Here is a 15459-nt window from a genome sequence, read left to right as displayed (position 1 = left end):
TAAAATTAAAATCTAAAGTTATTAAGAATAATTTTCCTATTTTAGAGATAATGTAGTTTTTAGGAACATAACATGTTCAATGTAAAATTGCAACATCAAAAAGAGTTTTAAATTTTTTTTCATTGAATAATCGAATAAAATAAATCTTTGGACGCGTACCCTGACCAAAAATGGAAAACAGAAACGAGAAGATATTATAATCGAAGACTCCTTAATAAAGAGTATGGTGTAAAAATATTACTAGATACCTCAATTAGTAAAAAATAAATAGAGAAAAGCGTGTTAATTCCTAAGAACACAGTTAAAATAAGAATCAAAAATTTTGTAATGGCGAAGTGTGAAAGAATTTTCTTAGGTCAAAAGTCGAGTAACATCTATTGCATCGTAACTTCACTATAACATTAAACAGCATTTATCACTTCATGAATAAGCAACTTTGATTACGCGGTCTTCAGTTCTTGGCGATTTATTTGACTTTTGTTAAGAGTTTCGGTCTCTATATTCGTTTAAAATCTTGCGATAATTTTGAAAATATAAAGTGACAACAAAGATATGGCTTTATTCGCGAACACATCATCTGCAGGAGGTCGTTCCTCTTCCAAGAATTTGGTGGAATTCAGAGCTGGAAAGATGTTTATGAAGGTGTGTTTTAGTTTTTTTCTTTCAAAGTGGATAAAACGGTTTAGACTAGGCTAATATTAATTTTGAGTGCCAAGTTTGGGTCATGCTTTTCAAAGTTTCAGTAGACTGTGTGTCAATCAATGCATAAAAAAAATTCTGTTCTTTTAAATCTGTAAATGTCATTTAGTATGCACAGTTCTTCGATACTGATGTATAGCCCCACATTAAAACACATCAATTATATCAGGGATTATCAACCCCTCCTTTACGAGACACACTCTATATCGACACTAACCAACAAACCGAATCCCATTTCTGCATTTTGGCGCGGCGGTGTGGCTCAACGGGCTAAGCGTTAGGAATACGCTCGCCACCGCACCTCTAATTACTCTGCGTGGGTTCGCAGGTTCGAATCCCATGCAGGGATGGTTATGTGCGAGAGGATTGCTGGACTCCTCGCCGTCGTTGGGTGGTTCACGTAACCGCTGGTCGGTTACGGCTTCCTCCACCACCAAGTCCATGCTTCCGAAAACAAACAATACAGTAAAAACTAATCCTATACCCGACTTGGAATGGTAACCGGACGAGAGGCCGTGGTTCGCCATATGGATAAGCCGTCCTATCGGCTTTCCTCTCCCCCGGGATAAATCTGTAAATCCTATCCTATCCTTGTCGATGAACAAATACCCTTTCCTTTCGGGGTCGCCTGGACATTGTCGTCCCTCAATATCGGTAAAACTGCTGTAAAATAAGGTTGCACAAAAAAACTACAAAGAAGTGCAATCTAAAAACGTCACCATCATTTTCCTTGGAATGCTATTTTTTACTAACTATGTTGACCAAACTTGAAAATATGTCTGTATGTTATTACAACATAATTAGTCAAAAGTTTATAGATCACCACAAATTTTTTTTACAAACAACTTCAGGGCACCATGGTGAATCCAGACAAAAGAAAAGGTCTTGTTTACGTTCACCAGTCTGATGACAATTTGATTCATTTCTGCTGGAAGGATCGAACAAGTGGAAAAGTAGAAGATGATCTCATCATTTTCCCTGGTAAGATGACGAGTCTCATGTAGTTTCATACGTAACGCACTGTTTCGTACTTAACCTTCGTACTTCTAATGGGCGTAGCATGAAAACTTTTTCTGGTATCAATCCTAAACCCACCTGACTACGCCATCCAAAAATTACGTCACAGTGACATTGTAGTCATAGAGCCCTTCAAACTGTACGAACTGTCATCCAAGACGAGCAGACAAGCACCTGAAATGGAACAGCTATTTTTCTGTTTTTTTCGTTGTGACATTCCCAAGTGTGAGAGAGAGTGCTGACATTAGCCAGTTCTTTATCGATGTCACCAATGCCATTCCGGGCGATCGTATGTATATTTGGCAAGCACTATGATGTGATTGTGATGGTGTAGTGATGTAATTTTTAAATGGCGTAGTCAGGTTGGGGTTATGATTGACATGTCAAAAAATAGTTATTTTACTGTCATTTTTTATTGTTTATTTTATTAGGATAATCTCGCTGATATTTCTCTTTTTGGTCAAAGGATTGAGATGTTTTCAAAAATAGCGCCTTACTTATTGTTAGTTATTCATAGATGCATATACAGAATTGTATTCAACGGGAAAGGTGTGAATAAGCATTGCGTATAAAAAATCATGTAATGAAATCTTTAGAGTCAATTGTACTGAAGTATCCTGTCACATATTGTGAAAAGTTATTTCCCCCGCTTAGAGAAATCGAATGGTGGAATAAAAGTTCAGCCCATTTAAATCATTTCATTTGAAATCACAAATAGTGAGGGTCTTTCAGGGAATCAAGGCTGGAGGAAATTGTAACATCCCAGCAGTACCAACTACAGCGATGATGTGTCCAGCAATCACCCCCCCCCCCCCACCCTCCAGTGATTTGAACATTCTGTTTAAATTCCTATTTATGTGAAACAATTATGCTGCCCATAACTCATAGACTGCTTATTTGGAGCTTCAGTTTGAACGCCATCAATTCAATTCATTGTATTTTTACAGATGATTGTGAATTCAAAAGAGTTTCTCAATGTACGACTGGACGTGTGTACATTCTCAAATTCAAGGCTTCATCACGAAAGTTTTTCTTCTGGATGCAGGTAGTTTTTGTTTGGTTTTCTAAACCACCCCATTTTGTAACTCTGGTGCAAACCAAGATGGTTTAGGTGCTCCATTTGCAGCCCGGGGCTCTGTGAGAAAAACGTAGGGGCAGGGATGGCCAATTCGAATAAAGTATTCGAATGTATTCGAATATTTCGTCATTCGAATATCGGAATTCACGTTCATAAGAATATCGGATATTTGTGTGACGTCACACATTTTCGACGCCGCTTTCAAGACGTTTCCGTTGAATGAACACATTCTCGATAGAAAGTTGCGCGTGATTGTTTTCATCACTCATCAGCGTAACGTGTTATTTAGGCCCGTAAACGCCTTTACGATTGTGTTATTTACTAAACGCCTTTAAGATTGTGTTATTTACTCTAAAACGGAAATTTTCCACAAATTTGTTCCACGATAACGATAACATTTATTTTACTTTTGTACGCGCACGGAATTGTGAATCTGGTAAATACGTTCATCGGCGGCGAGTTTCTAAAGACAACGCAACTTTTTGATTGAAAAGCGGCAATTTAGAATACTGAAAATAAAACCGTAAACAATGTAAGTTTTATTGAGGCTGCGAAAATTTAAAAAACTCTTTTCTAGGCAGTGAAAATCGCAAAACACGATACGATAATAGGGTTTGAAACGCGACTTTTTCCCGGGATGTGAGGATGTATATAATATAATTAATCTAAAGTATATTCAATCAATTTTATTGTGATGAAATAAATTTTACCCTGAGATATTAAGGCATATTTATGGATTTCTCGAACAGTTTGATCTAAAAATAATCAGAGTGGCAGCATTTCGATTGAGCGGAGTCACTGTTAACAAGTACATCTAAATATTTGCCGAATTCGCAAAATACGGATCAAATCAATATTTAATCGGACAGTTTACCTCACGTTTTCATTTTTATGACCGCGGATTGCAATGGTATATAAGAATGGTGAGGATTTTATTTTGTCGACGCAACCGCAGGTTAAATTGAAGACAATTAAATTAATAAAGCAAGACATTTTAAATATGCCCGTGTCGGTCACGAATTCATCACTTTGCACAACAGAAAAATATATATTCGTTGTTATATTATTTGTTGTAAAAGTCGAGGTGGCATAATCGTGGCGATGAATATGTATTTTTAATTTACTGCTAAACTTTATATGTATATTCATTGTATGAAATGAATTATACTCTACACTTAACAGGATTTTATATCATTATTTGAGATTTTTCTAACGGCGATAACGAGTTGGCAAGATTGCAAAAATACGTATTAAAATTAAATACATCAGGCAGTTTATCTCGTAATTTTAGGTCACAGATTGCCGTGGACCAAATAGTAATGTTTTGTTTTTTTTGGCGTAAGAAGAAGCAACCGCGAGTTACGTTGGACACATTAAATTAATATATAAAGATATTTTAGAATCTCGTAGTTGTCATGGATTGAATATTTTACGTAACAGAATGATCATTATTCGCTTAAAAGACGGCTCTTTTACCGAGCGCAAAATCGAGGTGGGTGTTACCTGCGGCAATGGGAATTTCCGATTTCGAAAAATCTTGGCTGCGCGCTGGCAGTGGTGGTCATCTATTCTTTACTAATTTATTTCTAATTCCAAACACAACATTATGTTACACATAATAACAATATACTGGTAGGTAGTAGAATACCTCAGGCCTAAATATTAGAATTTTTAAAGGCATAATGGATTTTCGATTGTTGTTGCCTGTAGTGCCAATAAATTTTATTACTCTCAGAAAATATACACAATTATCTGAATACAAGTAGTATTTTTGTCAATAGACTCGACTATTATCGTAATGTCATGGTACCAATGATAGAAAGCGTCAGACAACTCCTTGGCTATCTTTTCATATGGTCATTTGTACAAAGGGAATAATGTTAATAAACTGACTGTGTCACAAGTTGCTATTATTTTGTATTGATAGCTATAAACTATCAATTACTTTGTGTACATATACTGTTGGTTTGTGGCTTCATTCTGATATTTCTATTAAAGCTTATTTCCTAATTTACTGGGTTTTAATCAACTAAAACAAAAATGTGTTATTTTCGATTTTAGAATGTATTTGGAATTCCAGATTCGAAAACATTATTTTAGAATGTATTCGGAATAGTTGAGTATTCGGAAATGGCCATCCCTGCGTAGGGGCTTTGCGAGTGATTCGTTTACTCATTAAAATACTGACTTGGCTAATTTTGTAACTGTCCAGGAAGCAAAAAAAGCATTAATAAAATTTGACGAGCAGAAAATACATCAGAGACGTTAAATGCAATAAATTACATTAATAAGAGTGTATCAATGTGTTTTCTTATAATTCATTGTGAGGCTTCGTAAATATTTGTAACAGCAAACGTTAATAATCCTTCATGCACTAATTATAAGTTATTCAAATTGTGAAAAAGCAAGAAATCGAGTTGCATATATCTCTAGCTCATTTCCATTAATAAAGGTGATAAAACAGATTTCATACTTAGAAATGAAAAGTTATAAAATGGGCAAAGTGAGTTTCAAAAATAATGGAGCCACTTAGCTACTAGCTAAGGATCCATTTAACATAGAACAAATAATGGGGACAGAGTTTCTATGCATAGTATGGGAGGAATAAAGAATTCTAAAATAACCGAAGGAAGGTGTCAAAAAGTCTGGAACAACTGCTTTAGTGCATCCGTATTCCCGCACTTTGTTTTTAACCGGAGCTGTTAAATTTTTTTTCAAGGAACCGAAAACTGACAAGGATGAAGAGCACAGTAAGAAAGTGAACGATAGTTTGAACAACCCCCCGACTCCTGGTCAGTCCAGTGGTGGATCGGATCTATCAGGAATTGATCAACTTGGACAAGGAGGATTTCAGGTTTGAAATGGTTTAATCTTTATAAATTTTTGTTACCTTTGAAGCTATGATGTATCTTTGATACCTTTAGATTGCCAAAACTGAATAATTCAGTATTTCGAATACATTCTATAATAATTAATATCTGTGACTGTGCCTATCCTACGAGGAAGGATAATGTTTCCTTCGACTGAATCAATGAAAGTATGAATACATACTGAAGTTAAATACTGGCAGGCTAACAGCAATTTGATAAGATTATGATCTATTTGTATATGTTTTATACTCTTTTCATATCGTTGCAGACCCCCTGTGCAGTCATCACAGACCTCTAGTTTAGAAAACCCTGATTTAGCCAAACAAAGAATGTTTATTCGTTTTTATTTTATTTCAGGATCTTCTTCAAAACATGGACAACAATCAGCTTCTGCAACTGATGGCTGCGGGAGGGGGAATGGGTAACCTGGGTGGATTCAGCAGCCTACTTGGTGCAGGCGGAGGTGAGTTACATTCCTTTATGTCATATGTGGGTGAAAGAGCCCAAGGTCAGTTGCAGCTTCCTGCACCATTATATTCATATGTTTGGGGTGATTAACTCTTCACTATCTATATATTTGTATGTATGTATGTTTATTTGCTTCAAAGAGTGTAACAGTATATGCATAATAATTAAACGGTATAACGGAGACGCATACATGTTCAAGACCTTTCTGGCCTGAAAAACAGATGTGCGACATGCACCCCAACAAGTATAACTGCAGTTTAGGACAGCTGCATTATATTAGGACAACAGACATGAAATATACAAATAAAACTCTTGTACAATTTGACCAGGATAATCACTTGAACAGAACCATAGCAGTGTTTTACCATATGATCTTGTCATCTTAAATAAATAATAACCCGTCTTGAATTGTGTAAAACAGTAATAGTATTTTTTTGTTGTACTTTGGCACACACTGTGTAGATTTTGCATATGAATATTATTTGCATAACTTCTGGGTACAATAGCAGGCATGCCCCAAATGGCCATTTTATTGAATGTAAATCCTAACTTATGTTCTCTTTTTTACAACATTACAACATTAAGTTATTTAATAAACATAAAATACACAGTATCGCCTCATTTCAGAATTGAAATTTAGACAGATTTTTCACACTTTGATTCTTTGATTAAATCTTCCTATTATAGCCGGCGAGCATTCCTAAACAGTCATTCAATTATGTGGGATAGCTATACCTGGCATACATTTCTTTTTCCGAAATAAAATTCTGACGATTTTTCACATTCAAAATTCTTAGTGAAGTATAACTATCAAGCTGGTTAGAAATCAAGTTTTCTCTCTTAATAAAACTTTTGCCAATTTATGAAATAAAACTTTTGCCAATTTATGAAATAAAATTTTGACAAATTTTCATTTTTTTTAATGAAATCCCTCCATTTTAGCCGGTGGGGGTAGTGGTGGTAGGAGCAACAGAACGACCCGGACTCAGGCCTCCACCACACCGACAACTGCTAGAACAACTGCAAGGCCTGCTACTACTACGTCTGTAACTACAGATAGGATAAGGTGAGAAGGCTTACTTAAACAGAACCCATTAATTTCTTGATTACTTCTACGAAAATTAAATACAATATTTATATTTTGTTTTCGCTTGAACGTCTGTTTGTGTAAGATCTTACCCAAAAGTTTCACTAATCCAGGATGCTTCACACAAACGTTAGGTCTCTTGAATATGTTTTTGTAGTGTATTCTTGGATAAAGTGAGAAGGCTTAGTGTAGAGCATGGGTGGGCAAATAATTTACTGAGTGGGCCAGTTACAGATAATAGACTTGGTTTCTGGGTCGGAGACCCAAAACTCAATATGAAAAACTCTAAATGAAAAACAGTTTTATTTAGCTACTCCAACAGCTAGGCTAACGTTTATATAATAATAAGAAGCACAATGTAACAATCAGGGGCATCATGAAGTTATTTTCAACAGAAATTTATATCCATAAAAACTCATAATTTCAGCAGACACGAGTTGGCTGGCTTAAATATTTCGATGGACTGGCTAGTCTTAAATTTTCTGCTCCTCGTATAGAGTGCCTCCATAAACAATATAACACAGGGTAACCCGAAAAAAACAGATACCTATAAATTTCCTGAAAATCAAGACAATATATTCGACACTTAAACTTCTGTTTGTTTTTAATTGTACCAGAGAGTTTTGGTAATCTAGGACGTTCTGCACAAAAGTTTGACAACCAAAGCCGACTTGGAGGGATAAGTTCAATCAATCACAATACCTAACCAAAGTCAGGCTTAGCTTGATGGTTAAAGTAGCAACGGTTATATGAACCCTCTTCAATATGGACAGCGGCAATTCTCTCGCACTTAGTAGTCTTTCAATAAGGAGTTACATGTAGCTTCTCGCGTATAATTTTTGGCAGGATTGGAACCAGGAAGGGTTGGGTTCTTAACAGTGTAATGGAGTAGTGCTTGGCAACTTACTTGTTTTTGAAGCAGTGTTTTTTGTTTATGAACTAATTCAAAATCACTGTACCTATTACCAATACTATCTCTAGTTCAACAACTCCAGCGGCAGTGACACCATCACCTGCAACACCGGCAACTCCTGTCAGTGATGCCGCGGCATCTGGAGTACAACTGAGCCAGCTGCAGAATATCTTATCACAGATGGGAGTCCAACAACAGGCAATGGCGATGGAAGGTACTGATTTGTCAACTTGTCAACAAAAATTTCGTGATTTGGAATTGCGTTTCCTAAACTTCTCGTTCAAGTGGCACAAAATTATCAGGGAAAAAAAGTCACGGCGCGCTCATATGAATAAAATGCTGTTTTTGAATAAAACTTTATTTTTTGATCGTTAATGTGTACTTTAGTTTGGAAACACGTGGTCCTAGGGAATAAAGGCAAAAAGTAGATCCTTCTTTCCCATCTCTGCTTGATTCTCCTTTAAAATGCTAAGAAAATCACTCATGTTCGCTAAACTCTGTTCAGCAGATGAATAAACTGCAGCTCACGAAATTTCTGCAAGTAGTGTCTATCTCTGTTGTTTCGTAACAATAAAAGCAGACACTGCAAAACAGGAAGCAAACAAGATAGAACGGTTAAATGGAACTATTGATTAATATACACATTATTTAAATTATTCAATCATATTTTACTTAGTTTAAGACAATTCTTTTAATCAACATGGCGCACTTATTGGAGACTTCTAATCCAAACAATTGCATCTTCGCTTGTACGTCAAAAATAGATTAAGTCGACTAATTTTTCACATCTCTTGTTTTCCAGAACCGGTCGACTTGTCAAAGGCAATAACAACTGATGTTATGGTTCCAATACTTGCCAATCCTGAGGTAAGATTTATACCTGACATGGGTAAACTACAGCCCACAGGCCAAATCCAGCCCATCGGGTACTTCAATTCGGCCCTCCTGATGCTGCTACAACCAAAAAAAAAAAAATTTTGATGTTTTTGCTAAAAATAGCCCAAGGGATTTGTTGAGATTGTAGTTAAATTTAGTTTCGACACATGGCTTATTGTTTTCAACTTTCTCTTTTGTAACACTATAAATATTGTACGTATTTTAGGGTCATCATTATATCATTCTCTTTTTGACAGGTTCAAGAAAGACTGAAGCCGTTCTTACCTCAAGGAGAATCCATTCCTTCTACTGCAGATGAGTTAAAAGCAACAGTGAAATCACCACAATTCAGACAGGCTATGTCTTCATTCAGTGAAGCACTGGCCACTGGACAACTTGGTCCTGTATTGAAACAATTTGGATTGCCCCAGACTGCATTGGATGCGGCTGCTAAAGGAGGTTTGTTTTTTTACAATTTGGCAGTGTGACGCGTCAAACTATGTGTTAGGAATACCATTGCCATTGCACCTCTAATTTCCTTTACTCTGAATCTTGTGGGTGATAATTATTTGCGAAAGGATTGAACTCTTCGTTTCTGTAGGGTGGTTAACGTATCCGCTGGTCTGTTACGGCTTCCACCATAATCAAGTCCATGCTTCCAAAAAACAAATAACTAATCCCATACGCGACATGGAATGGTAACTAGACAAGAGGCTGCAGTTCACCATATGATAAGTCGCCTTATCTTATCCTTAACAAGTCATAAGACAATGAGACAATATTTAACACCCAGGGTAAATATATGGACGTGATATACGACCACTTTAAACTGTATTGTACGAAGCTGCTAAAGAAGTTTGAGCAAGGCTCTTACTCATGACTAGGGCTGGGCATTTCGAATCGAATATTTGGATCGAATAGTAAATTATTCGAATCGGTTCAGAGCTAAATTTCGAATCGCCTCCGTCTTGTTTTTATCTTTCCGCTAATGCTCTAGGTCATAGGTTCTCAAAGTGCTCCGTACGGAGCCCCAGGGCTCCGCGAGAGAAACCCAGGGGCTCCGCGAGCTATTCGGTTACTTTTCAAAATACTGACTTGGCTAATTTTGTAACTGTTCAAAGAAGCAATAACAGCTTTGATAAAATTGGACAACAATATAGCCTCGAAATATGGCAAAAAGGCGGAATTAAAAAATGACATTATTTATAAGTAGGAGCACAGCCAGGATTCTTAAGAGGGAGGGGTTCAAAGTTGGAATTGGAAATTTCTACGCAACATTCTTCATTTAAATTGCATTTAAAGTGCCTTGTCGTAATAATTCTAATTGTGCTCATCGTCACTCACGTTTGATTCGAGATTACTATTAGGAATACTAAAATGAAAGAATACTATTCTAAAACAAGAGAGCTACGCACAAATATATGGACACGTTAGACCAGAGCCGGTACCCTCAAAAAAGTTCTGAATTTCCAGTAGCAAGAATTTTGCCGAATCAAAACGTACAGCCAGTCATGACACTGACTAAAATCCGTGTTCCCATGGATAAAAAATAATACAGCAAAATTTTAGACGAAATATCAAATTCCATAGAATTCACGCAAAATTTTGAAATCAATAAAAGTAATAGCCTTCTAGCGAAGAAATTAATCTTCAACCACTGAAAATTTCAAAGCAATTGGTCCAGTATTCGAAGAGAAAAGCGATTTTTTAAAAACGTGTCAAAGAACAACAACAACATAATATTGAAACGATCGTTATGGCCACTAAACGTGTCCAATAACATAAAATACCCAAGGTCTGGGCAAAATATGAACGATTGTAATTTATTTTATTGCATGCGGTAAAAGGTACAACGCATGCACAATTGACTGTGTTTCGATTTCGCAGTTACTATGATGAATAACCAAAGTAAACATAAAACTAAATTTTGTGATTCACAATGTCTATAAAAGTCTGCTGAAACAACACTTATAGTGTTATCTCCCATTTAAGTTTCAGTTTTAATATTTTAGAATGCCGCTTTCCAATCAAGAAATTCGAGTTGCGGATTTACCTCTTTATTAGTTATTATTTTTAGTATTTCGTCGCCGATGACTATAATATGATAACATGTTTTTTTACATTGAACTCATAATTCCCCACGAGAACAAAAAAGCAATTATCGTTGTCATTGTGGAACAATACACGTATATGTCAATGGAAATTTTTGATTTAGGAAGAATAAACATCGGCGTAAAGATGTTTAAGGTTTAAAACACGCCATACTGACGAAAACAATCGGCGATTGTAACAAAATGCAATCGCGCGCGTTTTTAGCGCCTTTTAAGTCTTCCAAAAATGTCAAAAGGGAAAAGATTCGACCCCTAATTTATTAATATGTTTGTCAAGTGTCAAATTTATAGCTTTAGTATATATAATTTATCTTTGAAATTTAGATTCATTTATGACTTGTATTAACCCTATTAAAAAGGTGTTGCATTCAAATTAAGTAAAGTACTTTTAACTTACCCAGGAATATTAATTGGAAAGTAACAATTTTAACATTTATTTTGGGGCTCCGTGGATAATGGTCAACCTTTTCAAGGGCTCCGCAACATCAAAAGTTTGAGAACCTCTGCTCTAGGTGAATTCCCTGATTTTTTTTTTCATTGGAGTCATATTTTTTCAACAAAATTCTAACATATGAATATTTTCTGTAGTGAGTTATTGATAAAACGTGTTTGTTATTCTGTGTGTGAATGCTTAGTAATCTATCTGAGTGATTTATTCTGTATTCGAGATTCGATTCGAAAAAATTATTCGATTAGATTCTGAAATCACAAAGTATTCGAAAATGCCCAGCCCTACTCATGACAAGCAGTCTCAGTAAGGAATTACTGTGTTTAGATCAATTACTGTGATCAAATTAAATATAGCATGAAGTTACTACACATTTAGTTGTGTTGAAGGTTGATATTTCAACCGAGATTTTAAACTATAATAAAATTAGGCCCAAATAACAAACGAGAATATCGGTCAGAGACCGAAGACTTATCGATCGAAAGTTAGGGGATCCCTTAAAACAGTGCTCTTACTCCATAGTGACACCTGTGTGTCTCATCACTAATTATTTATCAACTCGCCCAAATTCAATAGGCTTCTGGTCCGAGATAAGATGAATGCACATGCAAAATTTTGAGTAGATTCAATCTCGCTTTCGTGAGATATCGCGTGCATCTAACAGACAAACAGACATACAGACAGACAAATATCTATCAACATACTTACCGATTAAAATCGATAAGTAATCACTGGTACCTTTTTTTCACGTGGTACCGGTAGTGGCAAGCGTGTTTTCATCACTACAATGTGCTAACAGCCAACCGTCCCCCGTCTCGCAATACCACCCTGCGGCGACGTGGAGTCCGGCAATCCTCTCGCACATACCCATTCCCGCATGGGATGAAAGGGAATCATGCAAAACTAACTGCTTTCCAGAAATCTTTTCACATATAATTATGCATCACAGTTTTAATGACAAACATGTTCCTAACACTACAGAGTGGCAACAGCTGAGCCCCTTCATCCTGTTTATTTTTCTCAGTTTCCAAATACTGTAACTGTAAATATATTCTCAACCTTTTTAGATGTTGAAGGGTTTGCCAAAGCAATGCAAGAGAGCGAAGCAAAATCATCAGATTCTAAGAAAGATGAGGAAGAGGATATGGTTGTGGAATAAGGGGTCAAGGGTCAATTAAGGGGGCAAAGGCCAATTAGGATGCTTAAGCAAACAAAATTTAATGCAATAATTCTAGGATTAACTTATATCATAAATTTTGTTCAATGTTCTCAAAGGTTGGACCTTGAATTTAATAAGTAATGTGTTCATCTATCATGTAGGCCCTCGTCAATGAATTTAAATAGAATAACGATCAAATCTGTTTTCATCCAGCGCATTTTGACATTCACCAGTTGCTCTTTGTTCTAAATTTAGTGGTTTTTGTTCTGCATCTCTGACTTTCTTGACCCTGGGCCCAGTTTGCCTATCTTTGTGCAGTGTTCTTGTTCCTTGTATAGTTCAGTGATAAAGTTACCTTGCAATATGCGGGCATGACTTAATCCAACAGACTGACATACAGTTCGTTTGTGTGATCAGGATAGAAGAAATTGCTACATATTCATTCTGGAGGAAAGTCAACTAGACTGCGTAAATATATATGGCGAACCACGGTCAGTTAATCGGTTACCAGTTAAAGCCTTGTACTGGACTAGTTAGCCAGTTATTTGTTTTCAAAAAGCGTGGACTTCGTGTCGGAGAAAGGCGAACGACGGTTATGTCAACACCTCCTTCGATGGTGATGAGTGCAGCAATCTTCTTGCACATAACTACCCCCTCTTCGGAGTATGAACATGCGAACCCAAGTAGGGTTTTCAGAGGTGAGGTGGCGAGTGTGTTCCTAACGCTGAGAACGATGCACAAAGCCGCCGAGCCAAATGAAGCTTAGCTAGATCGCGACATGTTTACCTGGTTTATTTCCAATCTCACTTCACGAATGGCTCGCACCGATGATTCAGATTGTCTCGCAAATCTCGAGAACACGTTCGTTATTTGTTTCAGGTATATAGAATAGGATTTATCCCGGGCGAACCACAGCCTCTCCTCTGGTTAACGGGGTCATTTAGTCACTGACATAAGTTTATTTCGACTCCATGATCAGCATAGCAATAAAATGATGATAAAAAAAATAAATAAAAACTGATTATGAAATCAGGAGAGCAAACAAAACTTTAGATAAGGTTTAAGACGTGCAGAATGTATACAAGATGGAAGGTTTTGCCAAGAAGAAGTGGTACCTCACCTCACAAATATGATATTTTAAAAAGTTCACCACCTGGGGACGCCAAAAAGTTCTGAAACGCAGACAGAAGAGGGATTTCTATTTTGTGTAGCGAATAGGGCTGGGCATTTTCGGATACCTGATGATTTCAAAATCGAATATTTTTTTCGAATCGAATCTCGAATACTTGAGAGATATATATATGCGATTATTTATATATATATATATATCGCATATATATTTATATGCGATTTTTTTATTGTAATTGGTCCTTTCAACATATGAATTACTGGCAACGTAAAATACATCACTCAGACAGTTTGCTGAGCGTTTACACACAATAAGAAACACGTTTTTATCATTAACTCACTCCAGAAAATAGTCATATGTCATAATTGCATTGAAAAAATATGACTTCAATAAAAAAAAGGAGGAATTCACGTCGACCATTGGCGCTAGGAAAAAAACAAGATGGCGACGATTTGAAATATTGCTCTGAACCGATTCGAATAATTTACTATTCGATTCGAAATGTCCAGCCCTACTAACGAAACGCAGTTATCGAAGCAATAAAAAACAATAATCAATATTATCTTGGTATCGATAGAACGAAGTGATACGGTCATCTAAGACTAGTAATTCTGAACTCTACACTCTGAAGCCTATAGTTATAAAAGCCAACTCGAAAACCAGGAAAATAGTTCAAAACTTTCACTTATCACATGAAAAACAACCAGTTTCCCTTCGGAAACCACCAAGACGAGCGGAGCAAGACTGTCAGTACGGCGAACTGCGTTCAGAAAACGCTACTCGAGCGTTCGCCAACGTAGATAAACTCAGCGCAGACCACCGCAGACGAATAAAATAAAACAAACAAAGAAAATACGGTGCGGTGAGTTTGCACACTGTCGTGTATACCGGCCTTAAGTCAACTACTACCTTGACTAAATATAAAACAATATATGATTTGAGAAAAGTCTAGCGAAACGTAATACCAGACTGTATTTTTCCTTTAGCAACGACTGTGTGCGGAATATAGACTTTTTATGTTCTAACTATGAAACAAAACACCCACAATTTGAAGGATCTATATATATATGGCAAAACAAAATTAACAAACTTCATTTTCCTTTCCTTGGCCTAAATTTGGTAGCTTTATTAATAAAACAACTTTGTAAAATTTACACATATCGTATTTGCTCGTTTTGTAGCCCGGGCTCATATTTTTTCAACCAACTCACAAACCGGGCCCTTATTCAAACCGGCCCTTATTCAAGCACGAGCGCTTGTTATTTTCGATCGTTACAATAATTAATATATTGTTATTTCCAGTTCTCAAGTATGATTTAAACGAGAATAACGAAAATTTTGACTTTTTCTACGCCTCGCAGGTACAAATCCGCAAAAGAAGAAAAGTTTTGCGACACCCTATCAATATTGAAACGACGCACTTGGGCGTCGCAACGCCTAGTATGAGAACCATGGTGTTACCTAATCAATGCTATCTGTTATGTACTTGGACGCCTAAGGTATGAGTGTTATCTACCGGCGCTTAAAATTTAACTGCGTTGTGACAAAAGCGCTTCTTATTTCCTATTGTTCTCTACCACTGAAAAATCAGCTTTTACATCGGG

General features: G+C 36.4%; 1 protein-coding gene across 1 annotated transcript; it reads left to right on the top strand.

Moving 5' to 3' along the window:
• The first annotated feature begins 425 nt into the window (after positions 1–425).
• On the top strand, positions 426–13117 carry LOC120331814 (proteasomal ubiquitin receptor ADRM1-like). The gene is made up of 10 exons (XM_078109930.1): positions 426–642; positions 1551–1680; positions 2664–2761; positions 5514–5648; positions 6022–6127; positions 7075–7198; positions 8201–8346; positions 8935–8999; positions 9266–9467; positions 12635–13117. The coding sequence occupies exons 1-10, from the start codon at positions 553–555 to the stop codon at positions 12724–12726; spliced, it is 1188 nt and encodes a 395-aa protein (XP_077966056.1). The 5' UTR covers positions 426–552; the 3' UTR covers positions 12727–13117.
• The last annotated feature ends 2342 nt before the right edge of the window (positions 13118–15459 follow it).

This window comes from Styela clava, chromosome 2 (assembly GCF_964204865.1).
Source record: "Styela clava chromosome 2, kaStyClav1.hap1.2, whole genome shotgun sequence".
Classification (NCBI taxonomy): domain Eukaryota; kingdom Metazoa; phylum Chordata; class Ascidiacea; order Stolidobranchia; family Styelidae; genus Styela; species Styela clava.
The sequence above is the reverse complement of the archived record's forward strand: the minus strand, read 5'-3'. Positions and strand labels throughout refer to the sequence as shown.

Excerpts from the sequence above, each read along its gene's own strand:
- LOC120331814 (XM_078109930.1), top strand. The coding sequence starts at position 553 with ATGGCTTTATTCGCGAACACATCATCTGCAGGAGGTCGTTCCTCTTCC. Across the intron at positions 643-1,550 it reads CTGGAAAGATGTTTATGAAG|GGCACCATGGTGAATCCAGA; the intron begins GTGTGTTTTAGT and ends AAACAACTTCAG. Across the intron at positions 8,347-8,934 it reads ACAGGCAATGGCGATGGAAG|AACCGGTCGACTTGTCAAAG; the intron begins GTACTGATTTGT and ends CTTGTTTTCCAG.